The sequence below is a fragment of the Sinocyclocheilus rhinocerous genome, unplaced genomic scaffold (genome assembly GCF_001515625.1).
Source record: "Sinocyclocheilus rhinocerous isolate Xijiao unplaced genomic scaffold, SAMN03320098_v1.1 scaffold557, whole genome shotgun sequence".
NCBI lineage: Eukaryota > Metazoa > Chordata > Actinopteri > Cypriniformes > Cyprinidae > Sinocyclocheilus > Sinocyclocheilus rhinocerous.
The window spans coordinates 893,977-915,604 of NW_015633548.1; the positions used below are offsets into that span (position 1 = coordinate 893,977).

At 37.1% G+C, this 21,628-nt stretch overlaps 1 protein-coding gene across 1 annotated transcript in view; it reads right to left on the reverse strand.

Annotated features, from left to right (window-relative positions):
* Positions 1 to 5,875: 5,875 nt before the first annotated feature.
* The window catches only part of LOC107744528 (vascular endothelial growth factor receptor kdr-like), a 50,959-nt gene continuing 35,206 nt past the window's right edge, over positions 5,876 to 21,628 (reverse strand). Inside the window, exons 19-30 of the mRNA XM_016558224.1 lie at positions 20,482 to 20,595; positions 20,286 to 20,374; positions 20,043 to 20,196; positions 19,332 to 19,429; positions 18,741 to 18,863; positions 18,238 to 18,349; positions 14,986 to 15,085; positions 12,525 to 12,630; positions 10,859 to 10,980; positions 10,093 to 10,171; positions 9,886 to 9,986; positions 5,876 to 7,589 (exon numbers count right to left, since the gene is read on the reverse strand). Of these exons, the coding sequence (XP_016413710.1) occupies positions 7,412 to 7,589; positions 9,886 to 9,986; positions 10,093 to 10,171; positions 10,859 to 10,980; positions 12,525 to 12,630; positions 14,986 to 15,085; positions 18,238 to 18,349; positions 18,741 to 18,863; positions 19,332 to 19,429; positions 20,043 to 20,196; positions 20,286 to 20,374; positions 20,482 to 20,595 (1,376 nt within the window). The 3' untranslated portion in view covers positions 5,876 to 7,411. The remainder of the gene's footprint in view (positions 7,590 to 9,885; positions 9,987 to 10,092; positions 10,172 to 10,858; positions 10,981 to 12,524; positions 12,631 to 14,985; positions 15,086 to 18,237; positions 18,350 to 18,740; positions 18,864 to 19,331; positions 19,430 to 20,042; positions 20,197 to 20,285; positions 20,375 to 20,481; positions 20,596 to 21,628) is intronic.

Here is a 21,628-nt window from a genome sequence, read left to right on the forward strand (position 1 = left end):
TATATATATATACACACACACACACACACACACACACACACACACACGCACACACTTGTCAACATCCCCCTGTATGAAAAATTTTATGTTTTACATACTGTTACTGGTTTTCCTTGATTTGTGATTTGAGCTTTTTTTTCAGTTCATTTAAAAAGTGTTTTGCTCTCACTCACAAATGCATATTCAATTATCCTGTAAAGTCTCTCAAATAATACAATGCCATAAAATGCATGTATATTAATTTTACAATTAAAAATAATGTTTTTAATAATTTTAAATAATCCATTTTATTTAGCAAAAACAGGACATGCACACATTTTCAATCATTTTTAGGAAGGCAATGTGAACTATGCAGTGAACTATGCAAAAGTAGTTGAGTTTTTGGCAGGTTTGTGATGGTGCAAAGATAAACCTTTATGCGTTCAGTCGTTTTTATGCTACAACCCTCAAGTCATAATGTAAATATGTCAAAACAATATTTAATGTGATTTCTGTGTGATAATGATTTACCTTTGAACATAGCCTAGTAAGGGACTGCATTTCCTTCAAACTGCTCCTTCAGGTACAGTAGGACTGATCATCCAAACAGCGCTTCAAAGTTTATAACAAATATATTTACTACAATTTCAACACTGCAACATAATATTTAAAGCAGTTTTCTTCTATAAAAGTGATAAAAACAATTAAGATTATGTCAAATTATGTCTATACCCCTACTGTAAAAATCATGTCATATCAGCTTAAGCTGTTTTTTGGAAATGGTAGCTTTTTTTTTTTTTTAGAAGTCCTAGATGGTCTACCAGCTTTAACTGGTCCAGCTAATCCATTTTCTAGATTGGACCAAAGAAGAGGCTAATGACCTCTTGTCTGTGCTAGTGTATAGCTAAAATCAGGCTATTAGGAAATGTAGACTGTTGTATGACATGATTCATGTTAGCTTATGATTAATAAACCATCAGAACATGTTTATATGGGTGACTGATGATATCACTTATAGACTGTAAGACTATGAGATCAGTACGCTGCAAGCCAGAACAAATCCAGTCAAAAAGCAGTCATAAGTAGCACAGGTATATTTGTAGCAATAGCCAACAATACATTGTATGGGTCAAAATTATCGATTTTTCTTTTATGCCAAAAATAATTAGGTTATTAAGTAAATATCATGTTCCATGAAGATATTTAATAAATTTCCTACTGTAAATATATCAAAACTTAATGTTTGATTAGTAATATGCATTGCTTAAGAACTTCATTTGGACAACTTTAAAGGCGATTTTCTCAAAATATATATTTTTTTTTTGCACCCTCAGATTCCAGATTTTCAAATAGTTGTAGCCTATCTCATATTGTCCTATCCTAACAAACCATACATCAATGGTCCAAAGCTTATTTATTCAGCTTTCAGATTATGTATACATCTCAATTTCAAAAAATGTACCCCTATGACTGGCTTTGTGGTCCAGGGTCACAAATGAAAAAATTTTGAATGAAATGAAAACACAATCTCAAAGACCCTTTTGGAAAAAAGCATGAATGGCTGCTACAGTTGTTTTTTTGTTTTTTTTTGTATCTGTTCGACCATTGCTGAACTCAAACTAAGTTATAGTAAATGAGTCTAGGGTTAAACTATTACTTTTTGTTAGATATTTTCCACACCGTTTCAATGCTGCTCCAAACAATTCGCCAAAATGTGTAAATGATGGTCATATACGATATCTATTGGCCTATATGTTGCATATTCATATTGCTGTCTGTGCTGAATATGTGTTCATAATATATAGCCTACCATAACAATCCGAAGGCCAGACCTGGGTTTTGTGAGCACCTTTTTATACAGTCTATGGTGAGCACACACGTTGTTGATGCAGGTGTAGGCTACGCAATAAAGAAAGCGACGGGTTAGTGTGGAGGCTCACCGCACAGCGCAGTGACGCCCTCTGCTGGTCAATTAGCTGCAAGAGCGGCTCACTAGGAATTAAAATGTAGTTGCTGGACGGACACATTTTTATGACACATTTTCTGATATTTATGGTAGCCTACAACACGTTAATTCTACATCCTTTCCTTTCCTTTTTTGACGAAAAAAGAACGAACGAAATGAAGAATGATCTTGAGATTTCATTATAAATTAATCAGCACAACTACAGAAGGACCTCTAGAGGGCAGTATACACCAATTAATTTGTTTGCGTGAAATTGCGTCGTGTCTACGGATCATTGAATAACATAACATTTCTGTGTAGTTGTGTGAATTACTTGTAATTATTGTATGTGACATATAATGAGATAAATGTCTGTTGCACAGTTGTAACATTGTTGCAATGTTGTAACATTGCTATTCGCTATTCATTGTCAGTATGAAAATCTGATATGGCGTGACCTGTGGCACTTTGGCCTGACCATTGTCTGGATATGACAATTCCGTTAGCGATAATGTCACAGTAGACTGTATGTTCCACATAATTTAGAAACAAATGAGTAAAATGTAGACTAAAGCCTGTGCCTGCATTAGAAGTGCCCCCCAAAAAAGGCCATACTAAAGAGAGCCTGCCAGAACACGTTTAAGACGCTTGGCTTTATTTAAGAAATAACACTCTCTTATTTATTTATTTATTTGTATAAGTATTTTATCGTAATGTTATGTGGGTCTGTTGAAAGTTTGTTAGTCTTAAATAAGGATGGAGATGGATTTCAGAGAAATGGAAGAGGTTTTGTTTGTGCACAGTTTTTAGAATGGAAAGGATTCAGTTCTCTTCTGCCTAAAGGAAGAATGCTTTATCTGAGGCTAGAGATGCTCTCAGCATGACAGATTTACAACTTTCTTGGAAACTTGAAAATAACAACATGTGTGTCCCAAATGTATGATGAGATGGTTTGGGGACATATTGCACTCAAAATAGTTTAAATTATGAATCATATGTTTTATCATTTTCTTTTCCACAATGAGAATTAGGTCACGATACTGTTCATATAGAACATTGCTAAATTTATATTTATTAGGACGTTGAGTTTAAAATTTCATTGGAAATATGTGCTATTTCAGAAATGTTAGATGTAATGTTCTTCTCATAGACTTTATAGACTGCAGTCATCCCCTAGTTTAATTCTCCTGTGTAAAATCTAAAATGAATAAATGTCATGAGAAGTTTTGTTAAAGAATATCCTCAAAATCTTATTTTTAATATACTATAGCTAAACACTGAAAAACACGTGTGGTTATACAATTATGTATCCAACAAATTCCAAAACAGATCAGTTGCTCTAAGACAGCATATACTCAAGAGCAGTGGCATAAACATTCATATGTGCACGAGAAGACGATAAAGGCAGTATGGATGGATATTACTGGTGAGACCTTATTTGTTTGTTCCAAATTCACTGTTGACTTTTTCTGAGGATTTCTGTCAGATACAACCACAGACCCCCCATCAGTTCAGTTAATTCTGAAAGCTTTTCCCACTTTACCAACATTTGCAACAGTTTCACATTGCCATTCATCATTTATGAGTTCATCATCAGTAATCCCATCTTGTTTTTCTTTACAACATAAACCAGGAGGAGAATATTTGGTTATTCTGTCAAAAAGCAACCAGTATCTTTTAGACAGCCTTTGGTTCAGTGCTTAAGCAGTTTTGAGTCCAGAGTTCCCATAGTGCAGTAGATCAGATGTTTCTGAATTGTTTTCAATGTCAGAATTCTTGACAGATTATAAACAGTTCATTTTTAGTCATTGGAACCCAGTGGGGACAAAAATAATTTACTTTGATCTGAATGCCAATGTCTAAGACAACTATTTTTAAGACAAACAGTCTGTTTGATTTAGTCAGAACTCTTTGACCCTGCCTTTGGGCGTCATGGGAGTTTATTCAAATATTTGGGGCTATTTGTACTTTCGGTGCTACCTTTCTGGGAAAAGGTGGGCAAAAGTCATATCTTTGGTGAGTGAGGTCTACCCCATTGTCTCAGGCTGTATGTGAGAGGTATACAGATGTGGTTCCCCCCAACCCCGATCCTGTCGTTCCCTGCACTCCCTCACCAGAACACAGCGTGGGAAGTGCGAGCGGAGGGAAGAACACTCCATTAATGGGAATTGCACAGAGGAAGGAGAATTGGGTATGATAGGATTTCAAGGCATTCTGTTTTGTCACTGATTGCAGGAATGTGTTTTGGCAGACTCCCAAAGGCCGCAATATACCACCTCTGTTTTAGTGATTAATGAAGCATCTTGCCACCGGGGGGCTATTTTCCTTGGGAAGGGGACTCTGGAAGTGGCAACGCAGGGACTTACACATTGTTGAACGAGAAAAACAAAACGGTCCCAATAGGAGAGAGCCTTTAATTAGATGCATACGTGATGTTTTTCCTCAAAGATAATTTTAGAAGATTCCATTATAAACTATTAACTATTAAGACGAAAACTGCAATTCACAATCCATATAATATAAAGGGCCAAGAATCCTCATTACCAGTTTTTGATAGAGGTCTCTTATGCTCAGTTGCATTTATATGATAAAAAATATATTGTGAAATAATATTACAATTTAACATAACTCAAGAAACATTTATTATTATCAATGCAAAAAAACTGTTGTGCATGCAGCTTCATATTTTGTGGAAATTGAGATGTATTTTTTTCAGGATTCTTTGATGAATATAAAGTTCAAAAGAACAGAATTAATTTGAAACTAGAATTTTTTTGTGACATTATAAATGCCTCTACTGTCACTTTTGATCAATTGAATGTGCCCTTGCTGAATGAAAGTATTAATTTCTTTAAAAAAAATCTTACTGACCCCAGACATTTGATTATATACAGGTGCATCTCAATAAATTAGAATGTCGTGGAAAAGTTCATTTATTTCAGTAATTCAACTCAAATTGTGAAACTCGTGTATTAAATAAATTCAATGCACACAGACTGAAGTAGTTTAAGTCTTTGGTTCTTTTAATTGTGATGATTTTGGCTCACATTTAACAAAAACCCACAAATTCACTATCTCAACAAATTAGAAAATGAGATGCACCTGTATATATAATTGTCGCTGGATAGATTGATAGATAGATATATATTTTTGTGTTATTTAGTACTTTTTCTTGGTTAATAAAATGGAAAAAAAATGTAGGAAATGATGCATGATCACGTAATATTCATATTTATTTGGAGCAAAGGAAATTGAGAACTCTGATTATCTGTAGAGCTCGGAGACCGTATGTACTTCCTGTGAGTTTGGAAAAATATGAGGTGTGCGTGAATGCCATGTTTGCGCTTGCAGCCAGAATATGATGAACCCTAACCCTCCCAACATCCTTCCCTTGTTTGTTTATAGCTCATATTCCTGAATCAGTTTACATGTCTCACAACCTTCATAACAAGCCAATAACACACCGCCAATCCAGTCAAGTGAACTTTTACAAAGCACACACTGTTTATCTTTAATATGACAAGCAGAAACGGCAACAATATGCATCTTTTTCACCTTTAGCGCCAAAGCTGGGGGGCACTGTTGGCCCTTAGGAAGTTTTGTGTTTGGAGCTCTGTTGTGATGGGAATGATGGAGAAGCCCTTCCTGACCTTTTCTTGTTCACAGAGGTATTGTCCTGGTGACAGACAGACTGCCGTCACCTCACCCCGTTCAGGAAATGTGTCTCTGCAACCAAGGAGCAGGAGGAAGAGTGCACAGATGACACGCAGCCTAACCATCTCCACCAAGAATCTTATAATAGTCAGCCTAACCTTTACTGGGAATATACCTTATCGGAAAAATCATGCTATAGGAAGAAGAATGCAGTACTTGACAGGCAAACCATTGTCATCGTTATGTACTAGTACAAATGCAATCATGACTCTGAAAAGGTGCTATATATAAATATATAGATCTTTATTTATGCTTGGTTAATATTAAAATACAATTATAATACAAAACAAATATATGTAGAAAATATCAGTGCATTCAAATTTACTTCTCAAATACCAGTCAGTCAAAATAACATTATTGAAAGCATCATTTGGCAGTATATACATTTCATGATTTGGAAGACAGTCCATCAACTATGAATGTAGTATTTGGACTTAATAATAATTAGCAATAACGGGCCTAACTGCTTTTACAACTGTCAATATATAATCTGATTTAACCAATGCAATGATTTCCCATCCATTCCATCATGTTAAGGAGTTAATACTGATAGCACCTAGATGTGTGCACGTTTTTACTATAATTATCATGACCATTTATATAGTGACCAGCCTGTTGACAATATTATAGCCTGCCCTGCAAGCTTTAGTAGTATTTTAGCATGAAAGACTACTGAATCAGTAACAGAATACGTTCCTCTGGTTAATAGCTGCACAACATATTACGTGCTGTTATGTATACAGTAGTGTAAACAACATAAATATGGAAAGTACACAACGCAGTGTAACTATTGTTGAACAGAGCAAGGCCGTTTTATTGTGGTCCACATTTGATCGCTAATTAACAGAATGTTTCCTATTAAATGTGCATGAATAATTTACTTGATAAGGCTTTAGAAATCTTTTTCACAGTGCCAGACAGTGAGTCCTGCCATGTGTAAGACGTTAAGCTTGACTAATTTCTTTAAAATGATCCAGATTAAGAGCTATGATGATAAAAAAATACTATATGCGGGAACAAAAGTGATTCATTTTAGCTTCACTGAGCAAGACTCAGGAAAACGGCCCTCAGACAGAAGCAAAAGAACATGGAAATACAATGCGCATCCGTTGTGTGGATGATCAATGTGTCCTGCTATTTCAGATTGAGTTCTGGGAAGGAATTTCAGACCGCACATTCAATTATTCATGATCTGTGGTCTTTGTTTGACATTTGCGTCTGACAGAATAAAATATAAGTGAAATTTATTCTAAAGAAAAATATTTTCCTAAAACAAAAAAGAGCTTTAGTGAGCTCCGAAATAATTTTAGCATAATAAAAATAAAATACCATATAACCAAAATTCCAGTTTTCATTACAATAAAATATTTATCTAGAAATAAAATAAGAATTGCCTTTGTCCTCTCGTTCTAACCACTGAACAAATGATTTCATAATTAGCCACCATTCTGTATGAAAAATGCTATTTCGTTGGGAAAAACAGTGCCATTATTGTAATAAAATGTGTTTGTTGTGTTCACAGTAGACTGCAGGAATACCTGAGGTGGTCCATTTGTATGTCAGACTGCCACAATGATATGAGTGGCAGCCCACTGTACTCACACACTACCTTGAAAAAGTGCACAGAAAGAGAAAATGTGAAACTCTGAATGACCAGTCCAGTACAGAATAAAGTGGAAAAAAGTGGGGGGAAATACAAGAGATCTATCTCTAAACCAGTCAGATCCTCCAAAACCGGGTGAGACTTCTGGTGGCTAAAGAGTGCAGATCAACTCAAACAGGTGGTGTGGAGTAACGGACCACATAGTTATAGTCTGGAGGTGGGCTATGACATTCCAGCTCTGGGTCGAGTGAGGAGTCCTCCAGACTCAGGTCCAGTGAGGGAACAAGCTGTGGGTATTTCTCCTTCTCGCCCTCCAGCAGAACTGACTCCTTACTTTTGCTCTTCATCCTGTGGAAGAAGCAAACCGATTTGAATGAATTCCAATTGAAATAGTATTATTCTGTTGTACTTTGCTCTGTGTGTTGCTATAACTCTTCATCTGGGGTCAACGGGTCAGACACCCTGGAGGGAGTCTGTGAGTTTGCATTGCTTTTAGTCTATAGTCTCTCAAGGGGCAATAATTTGCAGTAAATGCCTATGCGAAATGGCATGTATTGGGGTTTGTACACAGAGTGAAGCAGAGCTGTCAGTGCCAAGCACTTCACATATATGCATACTAAATGTGGGAGTACCAGGTGGAATCCAGAGGCACAATGTGGAGGGAGAATCTTGGTCGTAGCAATAAAGCTGTAGAAGGTCAAAGGTGACAGTGATTGAGTGGGTCCTCGGCAGGGGCCGCCTCTTTACAATATATACATCATTCTCTACATGCTCCGAGTGGCTCTTTTTTCCCATGCCTGTGACCATGGCAACTTGTGCATGGATTTGCCAGCTGGTTGCAGGCTGTGCCCAGCTTTTCATCATATCGGGTTGGGATGAGGAGGGCACTGGACATGGAAAGTCGGGGGAGTGCTGACAAAGGCCAGACAGAGTGTTTTTAATCAAAACCTGTTGACTACGTTCATTTGTAATTAAACTTGGCACATCAATCATAGCAGTAGAGGAATTTAAAAATGGTGGAAGTGTGGTGTTGTGTTCTCTGGAACACTTGAATCTGACTGGTTGATCGCAGCATTCGGTGGTCAGATGTTTGGCGCTGCTTTCATGTCTCTTGTATCATGCTGTGGACTCGCTCACAGTCATATTTGTACACTGCAGTGGACAATTTCTTTTCTTATAAAGTAATTGCTCCATGTTGGGGATTATTTTTTGATAATGACAGCTTTACTTAAAAAAAAACTAGATCTATACACTACTGCTCAACCGTTTTTTTCTTCTTTTTTTTCATTAATTAATTATTTATTTATTAATGCATTAATGTGTTGGATTTTGCAGATTTTTCATTACTCCTTTTTATGTAAATGTTTTTACCGTCACTTTTCAGCAATTTAATGCATTTTTGCTGAATTAAAGTATACATTTATTTTTTTTAAATCATGCTGACCCCAAACATTTGAGTGGTAGTATACAGTATTTTTTTTTTTTTTTTTTTTTTACAAGACCGTAAAATAAGATCCTTTTATAGATGAAGATCATATAATATAGCCCTGGCATTGTGGTGTAGCCACTGTTGCACTCAGCTGCCCTTATCTAATGCCAATCACATATTTAGACTGAACACTTTTAAACAGCATGACCATGATTAGTCAGTTAACCACTTTGTCTCTCCAGGTCTGAGTCATAAACCTCCAATCAGTAAGAGATTATCACTATTTGTCTAGCTGCAATTGGTGGTCCAAACTCCTGCCCTCAAATATTAGGATGCCGTATAGTCCACAAGGCCTTGAATGCAATTTAGAGGATAACCTTTGTAGATTAACCCTGGCCTTTGCTGCACTGGAAGACCATAAACGCAGTCTCAGATCTCAAACGCTTTAACAAAACCAAGGCTAATCCAGCCCAATGGCCTGCCATTAATAACTTAAAAGGCCACCTTCACTTTAGCTTTCAGCGCCATTTGCCCTGGGGCCCATTTATGAACAAGTAATGATGTCTCAGACCCCAGCACACTTTAGTCTGTGGTTAATAAATTATTAGGCTGGTCTCAGGCAAGAACTGACTATGTTTTTAAGGAGATCATCTTAATTTTTATTGAGCATTCAATATATTTAATTATTATTCACAGCTTACCTTCTGTAGCAAAAATAATAGCACCCTAAATGGAATATATTGTAATCACTACCAGTATTAAACACTCATTCTCTCAAATACTTCCTAAATAAAATAAAGGCATGTTATTGTATGAGATGGCCATGTGCCATATCTGTAGCATGTTTCAGCGATGGAGTCTGAGGCCATTATGACCCAGGCGGTACAAACAAAGATGCTAGTCACCAGACCTTACAGCCAGCTTTAACAAGTCACACGCCCAGCCCTGCTTTTGTTGTCTGGCTGTTGAGATTGTCACCTTAGGCAATATCTCTCCACCGTGCCATTGTCTGAGAGACTCTCGCGCAGGCACGTCTCTCAAAGAAAAGGGGTAGTGGCTGGAGTCGTGTGGAGATGGGGGGAGAGAAACTGTATGACAATTGTGGCATCTACATTCCAGCCCAGTGGGAGGGTCTCCAGGGCATACGCCGGCAGACCTACCCATTCCTGTGATCCAGGCAAAAAGTCTAAATTGTAGTGAATGTACTATACTCACGCTCGGGCCATGAAACTCCGGGGTCTGGCCAGTGACTCCAGACGCTTCAGTGTCTTCAGGTCGTCTGAAGATAGACCTATTCCGCTGTCCGACTGGCTTTCCTGTGAACAACCAAACATGATTTAACCACAGATACAATATATTTGCATGATTTCGTAATGTGCCTTTTCTTATGAAAGGTGAGAGTGTGAAAAACCAGCTCTTCACCTCGTGGAGCTTGTTGGTTCCATTCTCCATGATTACTTCATCAAAGGTCTTCACACTCGCTGGGCGGATCTTGATGTTCCTGAAAGCATCGAATACTCCATATCAGATCAGTGTGGAAGGTTTCTCATGACATCATGTCTGGCAGATCCAAACAAATACACGAAACACATTACAGTGAGAGGGATATGTTCGGTATCACAGTTTCCAAGTAAAAGTTCAATACTGTGTTGGATGAAATATTTTTTATTTAATTTTGCGCAGCAGGGTAAAGCGATATCTTTTAAATTCAGCTTAAGGGATAACAGGGATTGCAGCATTTCGATACTATTCTCTACAAATATACTTGAAGGACCTATGGAAACACAAGGGTTGGATAAATATTATCTTAAGTAGGCATAAATCCTGAAACTGCATTTGTGGCAAAAGAGGAAATTCCTTGAGGGGCCTATGAGGACCGTTTCTTATCAAGAACCAATTAGTGCTTTCCTTCACTTTTAAACCATTCAAGCATTCAAGGCTGTTGGGATGAAGTGTAGTGCATGTTTGAAACAGGAAAATGTATGGAAACCAGAAAATAGATGGTAGAACCTTATCTACAAAAAACAGATTTCTAAAATAGTCCTCATGAATATTGAGGACTCTTCAAGCCATCTGGAGGAATCTGAACATAAATATTGTCATTCCGAGTGATTAATAACAACTGAATTACAAAAACAAATCAGTCTGAGCATATATTCGTTAAATGGATAAGATAAAGCTATCTTACCAAGCCGTCCCAGAGTCTCTAAGAGAGACAGGTCTGGTGGAAGTCTCCTCTGTGGGGCTCAGGTTTGAGGGGTCTGCTTTGGTCAACAAGGCCGTGTTGATTGGGATGTAGTGTTTTCCCTCCTAAGAGAGACAAGGTATTTAAACATTCAGCTCATTTTAAAACTGTGACATCACCCTGCATATAGTTTTATAGGATTCTGGAGGAATCTGAACATAAATCTGCAAGGGAATGTGTGAATATGTTTTATGGAGATGATGTTATTAGGGGCAGTCCGGGCAGTACACTAAGCTTGATTTCTTATGTGAGAAAGAGAGAGTTTGGATGGCTTCCAATTCAGATGGCTTGGAATATGGTTTGTTCTCTATGCTGTGTAGTGTAGTCTTTTACTGAGACCATATGTGACCCTGGACCACAAAACCAGTCTTAAGTCGCTGGGGTATATTTGTAGCAATAGCCAAAAATACATTGTATGGGTCAAAATTATAGATTTTTCTTTTATGCAAAAAATCATTAGGATATTAAGTAAAGACCATGTTCCATGAAGATATTTTGTATATTTCCTACTGTAAATATATTAAAACTTAATTTTTGATTAGTAATATGCATTGCTAAGAACTTCATTTGGACAACTTTAAAGGCAATTTTCTCAATATTTTTATTTTTTTGCACCCTCAGATTCCAGTCCATACATCAATTGAAAGCTTATTTATTCAGCTTTCAGATGATTTATAAATCTCAATTTCGAAAAATTTACCCTTAGGACATTACCCTTATGTTTTGTGATCCAGGGTCACATATCTTCTCTTCAAGCCATATTAAAAATCAGATTCACTTTCTTCTTGAACTAAGAAAACTGTATCAGAACATATTGTACCTTCAAATGTTCTTCTTTGGATATCTATGAGAATTTGTATGACTTTGTACTTGAGAATATGAGACTTGTGTATGTAAATACATTTTTATGTCTATGCCTGTATATGCTATAACATATACCCTACTATTCAAACATTTGAAGAGATTTTTTTTTTTAAAGAAATTCATTTTCTTTCAGCAGGGATGCATTAAATTGAATAAATACATTTAGAATGTTACAACAGATTTCTGTTTCAAATAAAGAATCCATCAAAGAATTCATCAACATATCAAAATAGAATTAGAATGATTTCTGAAGGATCATGTGACACTAAAGTACACTGAAGGATGATGTGAAAATTCAGCGATGACAGATAAAATATATTCACTATATTCAAATAGAAAACAGTTATTTGAAATTGTAATAATATTTCACAATATTAATGTCTTTGTGAGCAGACTTTTTTCAAAACATTAAAAAATCTTACCAACCCCAGACTTCTGAATGGTAGTGTACACATGTATTTTTCTTCATGAGTGACTTTGCTTGTCTTAACATTTCTTTACAGTCACTCCAAACTCACTTTAAATCTTTCCATTCATCCCATTCATAAAATATTCACCTTTCATCTATGACTAGTTGTTAAACACAGTTTGCAATGACAGTCTAACATGGTTTTGCCTGTGTAATGGCAGTGCATCTCTCATCCCATAAAATCCTTGTGGTTTTGCTGTGGTCAGAGTTGTAAACATTTAAATAAAGTCTGTGGGAAACCCATGCAATGTAATGAAGTGCATGAGACTCTCTTACCTGCTGCACACTAGCTTGTAGCAGATCTCCTAGCCTCTCTACCAGCTCTGTGAAAGTGGGCCTCTTGGATGGTTCTCCATGCCAGCAGTCTAACATGGTTTGATATCTATGGAGAGACACAGGCACATGTTAAAGAATGTCCTTTGAACATACAGAGTGCTTAATACGCCATAATCATAAATTGCAGTTCTTCAGCAGCTACACAAACCCTCATGAATTACACCCTTTGCCTTGACCTCTAGGTTAGTCTGCAAATCCGGTTTATCCATTTATTTACTGTTATCAATAATATTCAGTGCGTGACACGAGGAGTGAGGCTGAGTGTTTTCATTGCACTGTTCTCAGGGTGAGAGTTTGTGTTGAGAGGAACTTCCTCCTGCTTGACACGAGCTGTCAGCATCTCTCCCCACAAGGGACGTCTGGGGTCCTTTATTGGATTTTGCAGTGGCCTATAATGGTTAAGTTTATCTGAAGGCTAAGTTTCAGTTGAGAAACACTGGGGCGTCAATGCACCAGGCATTTGAGTAAATGATGACTGGCGATGACTGAGCTGTATACTGTTTATACTGTTGCACTCACAGGTCATTATATAAATAAAGCCTGTTACCCATGAAACTCTCTGATCCCGTCTGATTAGCACAATATTGGGCAATTTGGAGTATGGAAAAATTACTGTACTAGTTGATGACTCATTACTTCCTTACACTAATCAACTAATATATCCATCTGGGTTTGAATTAGGTAGTGATCAGAGAGGAGGTACTCTACTCGTGGGCTGTGTAGGAGATTAGGAGGAGGAAGCAGGACTTCTAAAATGGTTATTTTAATGAATCCAGATGGAGCAACTCCTTAAACTAACAGGAAGTTCAGAAAAATGGCAAATGGTGGTTCCTCTAAAATCAATGACACACCAAGATGTTCTATATCCTCTCAAGTTGTGCTCACACTTATGGAAATGTTAACGGAAAATACATTAAAGGGATAGTTCACCCAAAAATGAAAATTTGATGTTTATCTGCTTACCTCCAGAGCATCCAAGATGTAGGTGACTTTGCTTCTTCAGTCAAACACAAACAAATATTTTTAACTCAAACCGTTGCAGTCTGTCAGTCATATAATGGAAGTGAATTTCATTTTTGGGTGAACTATCCCTTTAATGACAGCCAATAGCGTTTAGTTCAGTGTATTGAATAGTTATGAGCCTGTGGGACAGTGGGAACCAGTTCATCATTAAATGGGTGAATCAGTCTAGACAGATGATTCTACCCGGTCAGATTTTTTATTTCTGAGCTGATTTCTTCTCATTACTTACAATAAAAGTTTGAACTTAAAAAAAGTTTGGTCAGGGTCACTCCCAGGGTCGGAAATAAAGTCATGTTTAACCTTGAGGCCAGCACATAACTTGATCACCGTCTCTTCTCTCTTGAAGAACAGTGTTATCTGTGCTAAAGATGATACAGTATATTAAATTGACCCTTATCTGCAATGCTAGTTGACAATTTCTTTGAAGCAGAATGGAAAGAATTTTGGGTTTTGAGGACTTGGCATCAGAAAGGCTGTATTTATGAGTGCCGAATTCAATTCAGGTCTGAGGTCTGGACTGCATTTTGTAGGTCATCTCCAATCACCATCTTTTATGACCTCTTGTTATGTTCAATTGGAGTGTGTGATTGCAAATGTGAGACAACTCGCATTACGTGCTATGTTTAAAACATAAGTGCTCTGTTCAGGTTTCCAAGTGGGTATGATACAGTTACAGAATATCAGATATAAAAAATTTAGTTTCAAAACGAAGATTGAGTAGAGCACTTCTTTGACAGCAGTAGGGGTTGTTATTGAGAACAGGCTGTGAATATTCTTTCTCAGAATGAGGTGATTCAGTTCTGTGCACCTATTTAAAAGCAACACTAATCTGAAGTTGTCCGCTTCACTTCCTTTCCACATTTAAAACTGATACCATGACCTCTTCTCTCATATCTTGTTACATCTGAAAACTTTCAGATTTTGGTCCTTTATAAAAAATAATGTTTTCTTATTATATAATGGGTAACAGGGTTGCAGGTTGAGACTGGCGAATGCTATCAACACTATAATTTGTGTAAATTAAAAATGGGTTTTTCTACAATAAATTAAATATTAATTCAACATATTGTGGGAAAATTATGAATATATGAATTATGCATGTTTGTAATTGTTGGATACATTCAAAGTGGGACAGGCATGTGTTTATGCTAGATTATTTTTTGTTACATAATAGTTTATCTAATATATTAACATATTATCTAACCTATTTCTCACAACAAAAATAAACAATTTGTGCCAATAAAGCTTCAAAAATGACTTATAAAAATACTCAGTACTCAACATGGCAATTGTTACACAACAATTGCATGTATAGTTGACAAAGAGCTTTCAAATCAGGACTGCCTGACATTAGTGACACAAGCAGAGTGACTCTTACATTTCAGAGGAGGAGTATTCAGGAGCTTTCATCCTGGTGCCCTCTTTCAGTCTGCAGCAGAATTCCTCATCAATGTGTAAGCCAGGGTAAGGGGAGGCACCTGGGGAGAAGAAAGAGAATAATGGGGTTATCAAGACTTTTCCATGAAATAGAGCTCTGGCCACTTCAAAGGGTCTGACAAGAAACTCACTAAACTGTGAAGTGAGTTGGGAGCACAGAGAGATCAATGGAAAGACCTCTGCACAATCAGCATCAGCAGGGCCGATTTGACTGAACTTGGAGACTCTACGCAAAGCTGTTTTCTCCAGAAACACTAAATTATTAAGACAGCGTGAATTTGCAGACTGTTGAGGCTTTGCTGCACACTTGCAAAAACCATGATTCATGAAACAATATTTTCATTTACTTGAGTGAAATCCTTTTAATAATATCTGATAACCACTAAAATATGCAGATCATAACAATGAATCTTGGAAAAGGTCAATCTTTCATTAAACTACGATCTAAACCCCCTTCTGACATAGATTAGGTAGTCATTAAAAACAAATACATTAACAGCACTTGAAATCTCCTGCAACTTTGGGAATAGAGTGCAGTAGATGTGGAGTGCCTAGAAAAACAGGGACAAGAAATTCAATTCCACAACACAAAACATGAGAGTGTACTTTGGGTGCGGTGCAAACTTTTCTCCCATGGATACTATCAAGTAGCAATAATAATTTTTCTAAACTTTTCGTGTAAGTCTATTTGACACCAAATTAAATCAGTGTAGCCCAGTGGTTGTGACAGCTCAGAGTCATCAGTTAAGATCCTATTCCTTCTATATCACTGATAGTGGATTATTTATATTGTGTTTTCCTATAAATGTTGCTTTATTTTAACATGTGAAATGACGCCCTACTATTTTCCCACAGAGTTCATTGCTCCCAGTGTGAATGTAGATTTGGGGGAATTTTACTGTTGTTTCTGGTTTATTCGTTATGCATTTACAAGGCAAATCTTTAAAAACACATTTATATTCAAAAGTCTGAAACCACATTAAGGGATTTAAATATACAATTTAGAGGTTGCTTAGTATTGTGAAAAACCTTGCATTGTGTTATGTTTTGATGTTATTGTGAAAAAGTTATAATGCCAAAAAAAAATATTTACCACTTTTGATTTCTACACTATTACTGGCCAAATAAGCAGAGAAATGTGCAATTAAAAAAATTCTGTATTGTGTCGGCGCTGATAGCCTCATGGGCAGTGCTCCGACATAACGCTGTTGCACTTTGGGTTACCCAAGTTCGAGTCTCGGCTCGCGGTCCTTTCCCAATCCTAACCCCCCTCTCTCTCCCACCTTGTTTCCTGTCAATATATACTTTCCTATCCTAATAAAAAGGCAAAAATACCAAAAAATAAATCGAGAAAAAAAAAAAAATTCTGTATCAATCTAGAAACTAACACAACACAGAAAAATTGTCAATATATATATATATATATATATATATATAATATATAAATAATGTATATATACATACATATATGAATGGTGACATTAAAGTTGTTTGCTCAGAGCCTTTGATGACAAAGTAGCCAAAGCGACACTGTACAATACACCATTAAAAATTATAGTATATTTACGGAGGGGGGGCAGACATTTACATTAAATGCTGCCTGGTAACTGTGGGTTTACATTTCCAGTTGGGAATAAAACCTGATCAAATGGAAGATGATTCTCCTGTTTTACAACCTCTATTTATGATTTAAAAACACAGATTGCACTAGTGGAATGAAAAAAGTTTTTTTCAAGCTGACAACGCAATCCTTTTTGTTCCCAAAGGAAAATTTAACAGCAGCTGACAGTTATAGCCCTCCACATCTGGAGGAGGTTGATAGCGCAGGGCACCTCATGAGCAGCCTGCTTTGTGCCAGGTGTCTTTGATTGAGTACCCTCAAGTTCATTTTATTTCTATTTGGATGAAGCACAGCATGTGCTGAGTTGCCTTCCTACAGTACTTCATGTGTTTAACTTTGAAATGGGTGCTGAATCCTGTCTGGGCTTTTTGCTTTGGTGTAAAATGCACCGACCCAGTAAAGCAAACAAACAAAAGTCTAAGAGACGTCTCTATAGAAGAAAGGAAGGAAAAGCCGACACTTTATTTCATGGAAAACATCAGAGCCGAAAACACTGTTCCAAGAACTGAATGCCTGAAATCATAAAAGCTTGAATACCAAAAAATAAATCGAGAAAAAAAAAACAATTCTGTATCAATCTAGAAACTAACACAACACAGAAAACTTGTCAATATATATATATATATATATATATATATATAATATAAATAATGTATATATACATACATATATGAATGGTGACATTAAAGTTGTTTGCTCAGAGCCTTTGATGACAAAGTAGCCAAAGCGACACTGTACAATACACCATTAAAAATTATAGTATATTTACGGAGGGGGGGCAGACATTTACATTAAATGCTGCCTGGTAACTGTGGGTTTACATTTCCAGTTGGGAATAAAACCTGATCAAATGGAAGATGATTCTCCTGTTTTACAACCTCTATTTATGATTTAAAAACACAGATTGCACTAGTGGAATGAAAAAAGTTTTTTTCAAGCTGACAACGCAATCCTTTTTGTTCCCAGAGGAAAATTTAACAGCAGCTGACAGTTATAGCCCTCCACATCTGGAGGAGGTTGATAGCGCAGGGCACCTCATGAGCAGCCTGCTTTGTGCCAGGTGTCTTTGATTGAGTACCCTCAAGTTCATTTTATTTCTATTTGGATGAAGCACAGCATGTGCTGAGTTGCCTTCCTACAGTACTTCATGTGTTTAACTTTGAAATGGGTGCTGAATCCTGTCTGGGCTTTTTGCTTTGGTGTAAAATGCACCGACCCAGTAAAGCAAACAAACAAAAGTCTAAGAGACGTCTCTATAGAAGAAAGGAAGGAAAAGCCGACACTTTATTTCATGGAAAACATCAGAGCCGAAAACACTGTTCCAAGAACTGAATGCCTGAAATCATAAAAGCTTGAAATTATTCTTTGATCATTTCATAATCGAATCTCCCCAAAATATTAAATCAAGACAGTGTGTGATAACAGTCAAAATAAAATAAAACATTAGAGAGTATTTTAAACTATTTTAATTGCTACAAGTTCCTGAACTGTTGCAAAAGTGCTGTGTGTCTCCAATGAATAGGTGAATAAAGAGAATGTGAGTTACGCTCTTAGGACAGTGATGATATTTACCAAGAGAGAAGATCTCCCACATAAGCACTCCAAAAGACCACACGTCACTCTGAGTGGTATAGATCTTGTCAAATATCGCCTCTGGAGCCATCCACTTTAAGGGAAGTCTGGCCTATAAAAGGATAAGCGGACCATGTTACTCTCACCTGTTACGGAACAACTCCTAATATTAATTTACATTCAACAATGTGTAGCTTATAAATCGCTGTCTATTTGATTATACAATCTGTGTGACGTCTTGGCTCACATTTGACCATAAGAAAACATCTTTTGACCAGAATAATATTATCAGGGCTTATAAAATGACTAACAGCACACCAAAGACTCTTGGCATTAACAGAAACATTTTATCTTTTTCCAGATGAACATTCACAGTGTCAGTGGTTTTTGGACCGTTATCATTTGCGTCCATCACACTAAGTAGTTTTGAAACACTGTGTGCATTATACAGCCTAACTGCACCATGACCGACATGAAGTAATTGGATAATCTTCCACACTTACGTCTCCTTTGCGGACATAGTCTGGATCCTTGTATACATCTCTTGCAAGTCCAAAATCGCAAATCTTCACAACATTGTTTTCAGACAAAAGGATGTTACGTGCAGCCAGATCGCGGTGAATACACTTGGAGAAGTAAAAGAGAGATCCTATTACATTATGTTTTACCATACTTCATCTATCAGTTTATTGTAATAGCAGGATTTAATTGTATGCTCTTTCTACTCTCAGTGTCATGACCAGGGAAAGGGACTGTAGTAATGATGCGTTTTGTGTTTTATTTGAACCATGTGTGGCATTACGCTGTCAGATGAAGCACAAGATGGAAAGCTGTGTTAATGTAAAACATATGGAACTGCCATCGGGGAAACTCTGACCTGAGGTGAGATAAAACCACATATGCTAAACTGCATCTTTAGTATGTGGCAATTAATCTCATCTGTTGGATGTGTGTGAATGAGTGTGTTGGATCAATAAAGTAATCTGGGTTTTCATATTCTATTATTATTAAAATGGGCTGCCATAACAAACTAAGTATACAATGATACATTACAAGGGTTAGAGATCTTTTTCATGAAATCTTGAGACTCTTACTTTTCTCGAAGCCAAGAACTCCATGCCTTTAGCCACTTGAAAGCTGTAGCAAATCAAGTCTTCTAGTGTGAGCACTTTCTTATACAAATCCTCTTGCTCTGCAAGAAAAGGGTAAAAGGCTATTAGCAAAATCAAAACCATTGTTGTGTTATGCAAGTTTTGGCAGGCAAAAAAAAAGAAACTTCCAAGAATTTCCAAGAATTACTTTTGCTACCAATCTGCGCTGTCAATCTGTGCTGTAAAGTTTGGATCCTCTCTCAATCCCTCAATAAAGTTATAATATATTTTGCCCTGTTTACTACAGACACATCCGAAAGGGAGACACAATGAAACGTGGCTTCTTTTTTTAGATGCGGACTGCGACGTGCACTTTGTCAATGATACTCAAGTGAGGGGCTTGTGGGTGGATCATCCACCTGAGTAAACAGTTTGTCAAACCAAAAATAACCGGCATGGGACAGCACGACCCAATGTACCCGCAGCAGACTAGCTCTGGTCTGGGGGAAGGAAATTAGAAAAAGCTCTGCGCGCAGTGGGTGACAGTGGCTCATACAAAATATCAGTTGTATTTATGAACCCGAGGAAGCCACCTATCAGACTGAGGGGGAAAAAACAATCAGCGGAGCCTTGAGAGCAGAGAGGGTGGGGTGGAGGTGAGGCAGGGGTTGAGAGGGAGGAGGGGAGAAGGGAAGGAAGACACTCAGTCGCTACCTTCCTCCTCTTCCTCCGAGTCGCAGTAGCTCTTATCTTCAATGAAGCCGGAGCTGGCTGAACTTCCGGTGCTGGCCACGCTCTCCAACCTGCGCTTGATGAGCTCGCTCAGATCACACCCGGAGCTGGAACGCAGAGCCTTACCGTCCTGAGACTGTGGATGTTATCAGCACACATTCCCGTCAATATAATGCATCATCATGTTAAATCATTGCATAAATGTACAAGAGATATTCTGCTTACCTTGTAAACCACAAAATCACCCCTCCTACTTCTCAAGTAGTTGGAAAGGTTTCCATACTTGCAGTATTCCACGATTATCATTAGTGGGCCTGAGCATACACCAAACAAATGTAAAAACAGAGAGGAAAAAGTTTCAAAACTTGTACAAATTTCTCATATCGCCATGGTTGAATTCTCCCCGTCAGCTTCCTCTTACCTCCACGCTTTGTGCAAGCTCCTAGCAGATTGACTACGTTGAGATGATGACCAATATGGATCAGAATCTTCAGTTCAGACATTAAAGCTCTCCACTCGTTATTTGTAGCTCCGGCTGTTGAGTGTAGAGGAAGTTGGAGGAGTGGATAAGAGGAAAAAACTAATTAATGGAATGTCTTACATGTTCAGAAAGGATTTTTGTTTGGAATGAAAATGTATGATTATGTTGCAGTGGTCTCAAGAATGCTGTTGTATTTCAGGTCTCCTGTCAAAAGGCTGAGCTTTCAGTTACTGTTACTGTTGTTTCAAATGGATATGAGATGTTCTATCAGTATCTTGACACAATTGTGGCTTAAAATTTAAAATGCTAAAATGTTTTTAATTATACAAAAAATATAATATAGCTATATAAATATAGATAAAATAATTGATCTCTCTCTCTCTCTCTATCTATCTACACAGATACATCATTTTGTATTATATTATATATATTATTATTTATAATTGTCCTATAAATAAAAAAGGGTAAAAATTAAATCATGCCACCAAAACAGTTTGAGCAGCGCTTTGATAATCAGGATAAACATCATGTTCACACATGGAAATCACTGGAAAGTATAAAATTAAAGTTCAAAGCCTGTCCTTGTGTTTAAAAGAACCTTAAACAGACAACATAATGCACGCCATAAATTATAGTGAGCAGATCAACATCTGGCGGCAACATTGTTATAAACTGTCTAAAGGAGAGAAACAGCACTTTTTCAGTTTCTTGGAAGTTTGACCATCATTCTAGAGAAATATGTGGTCAGGAACACTACCCTGGTGACCTTCTGAGGTCATGAAGTCAGACTGGGGTGCTGTTGTTTTAACACGTCAGGTTTCCTGTGGTTTAGACCCATCAAAATGACACAGGAGAGCTATGATCAACATTGAGCAGTAATTCGTACATGACTCATACCAAAGACACCTCGCAGTGACGTTTACTGAGAGGAATATCGGCGCTCCTTGTTTCAAAGTAGAGGAAGGAATGAAACCAGCATGAAGACTTTTCATGATGTCAAACTGGGGGCAGACAAATTTTTCCTTTGCATTTTAGATTTTTCAAATTTTGGGTGATAAAAATCATGCAAATAATGAAACATTGACTG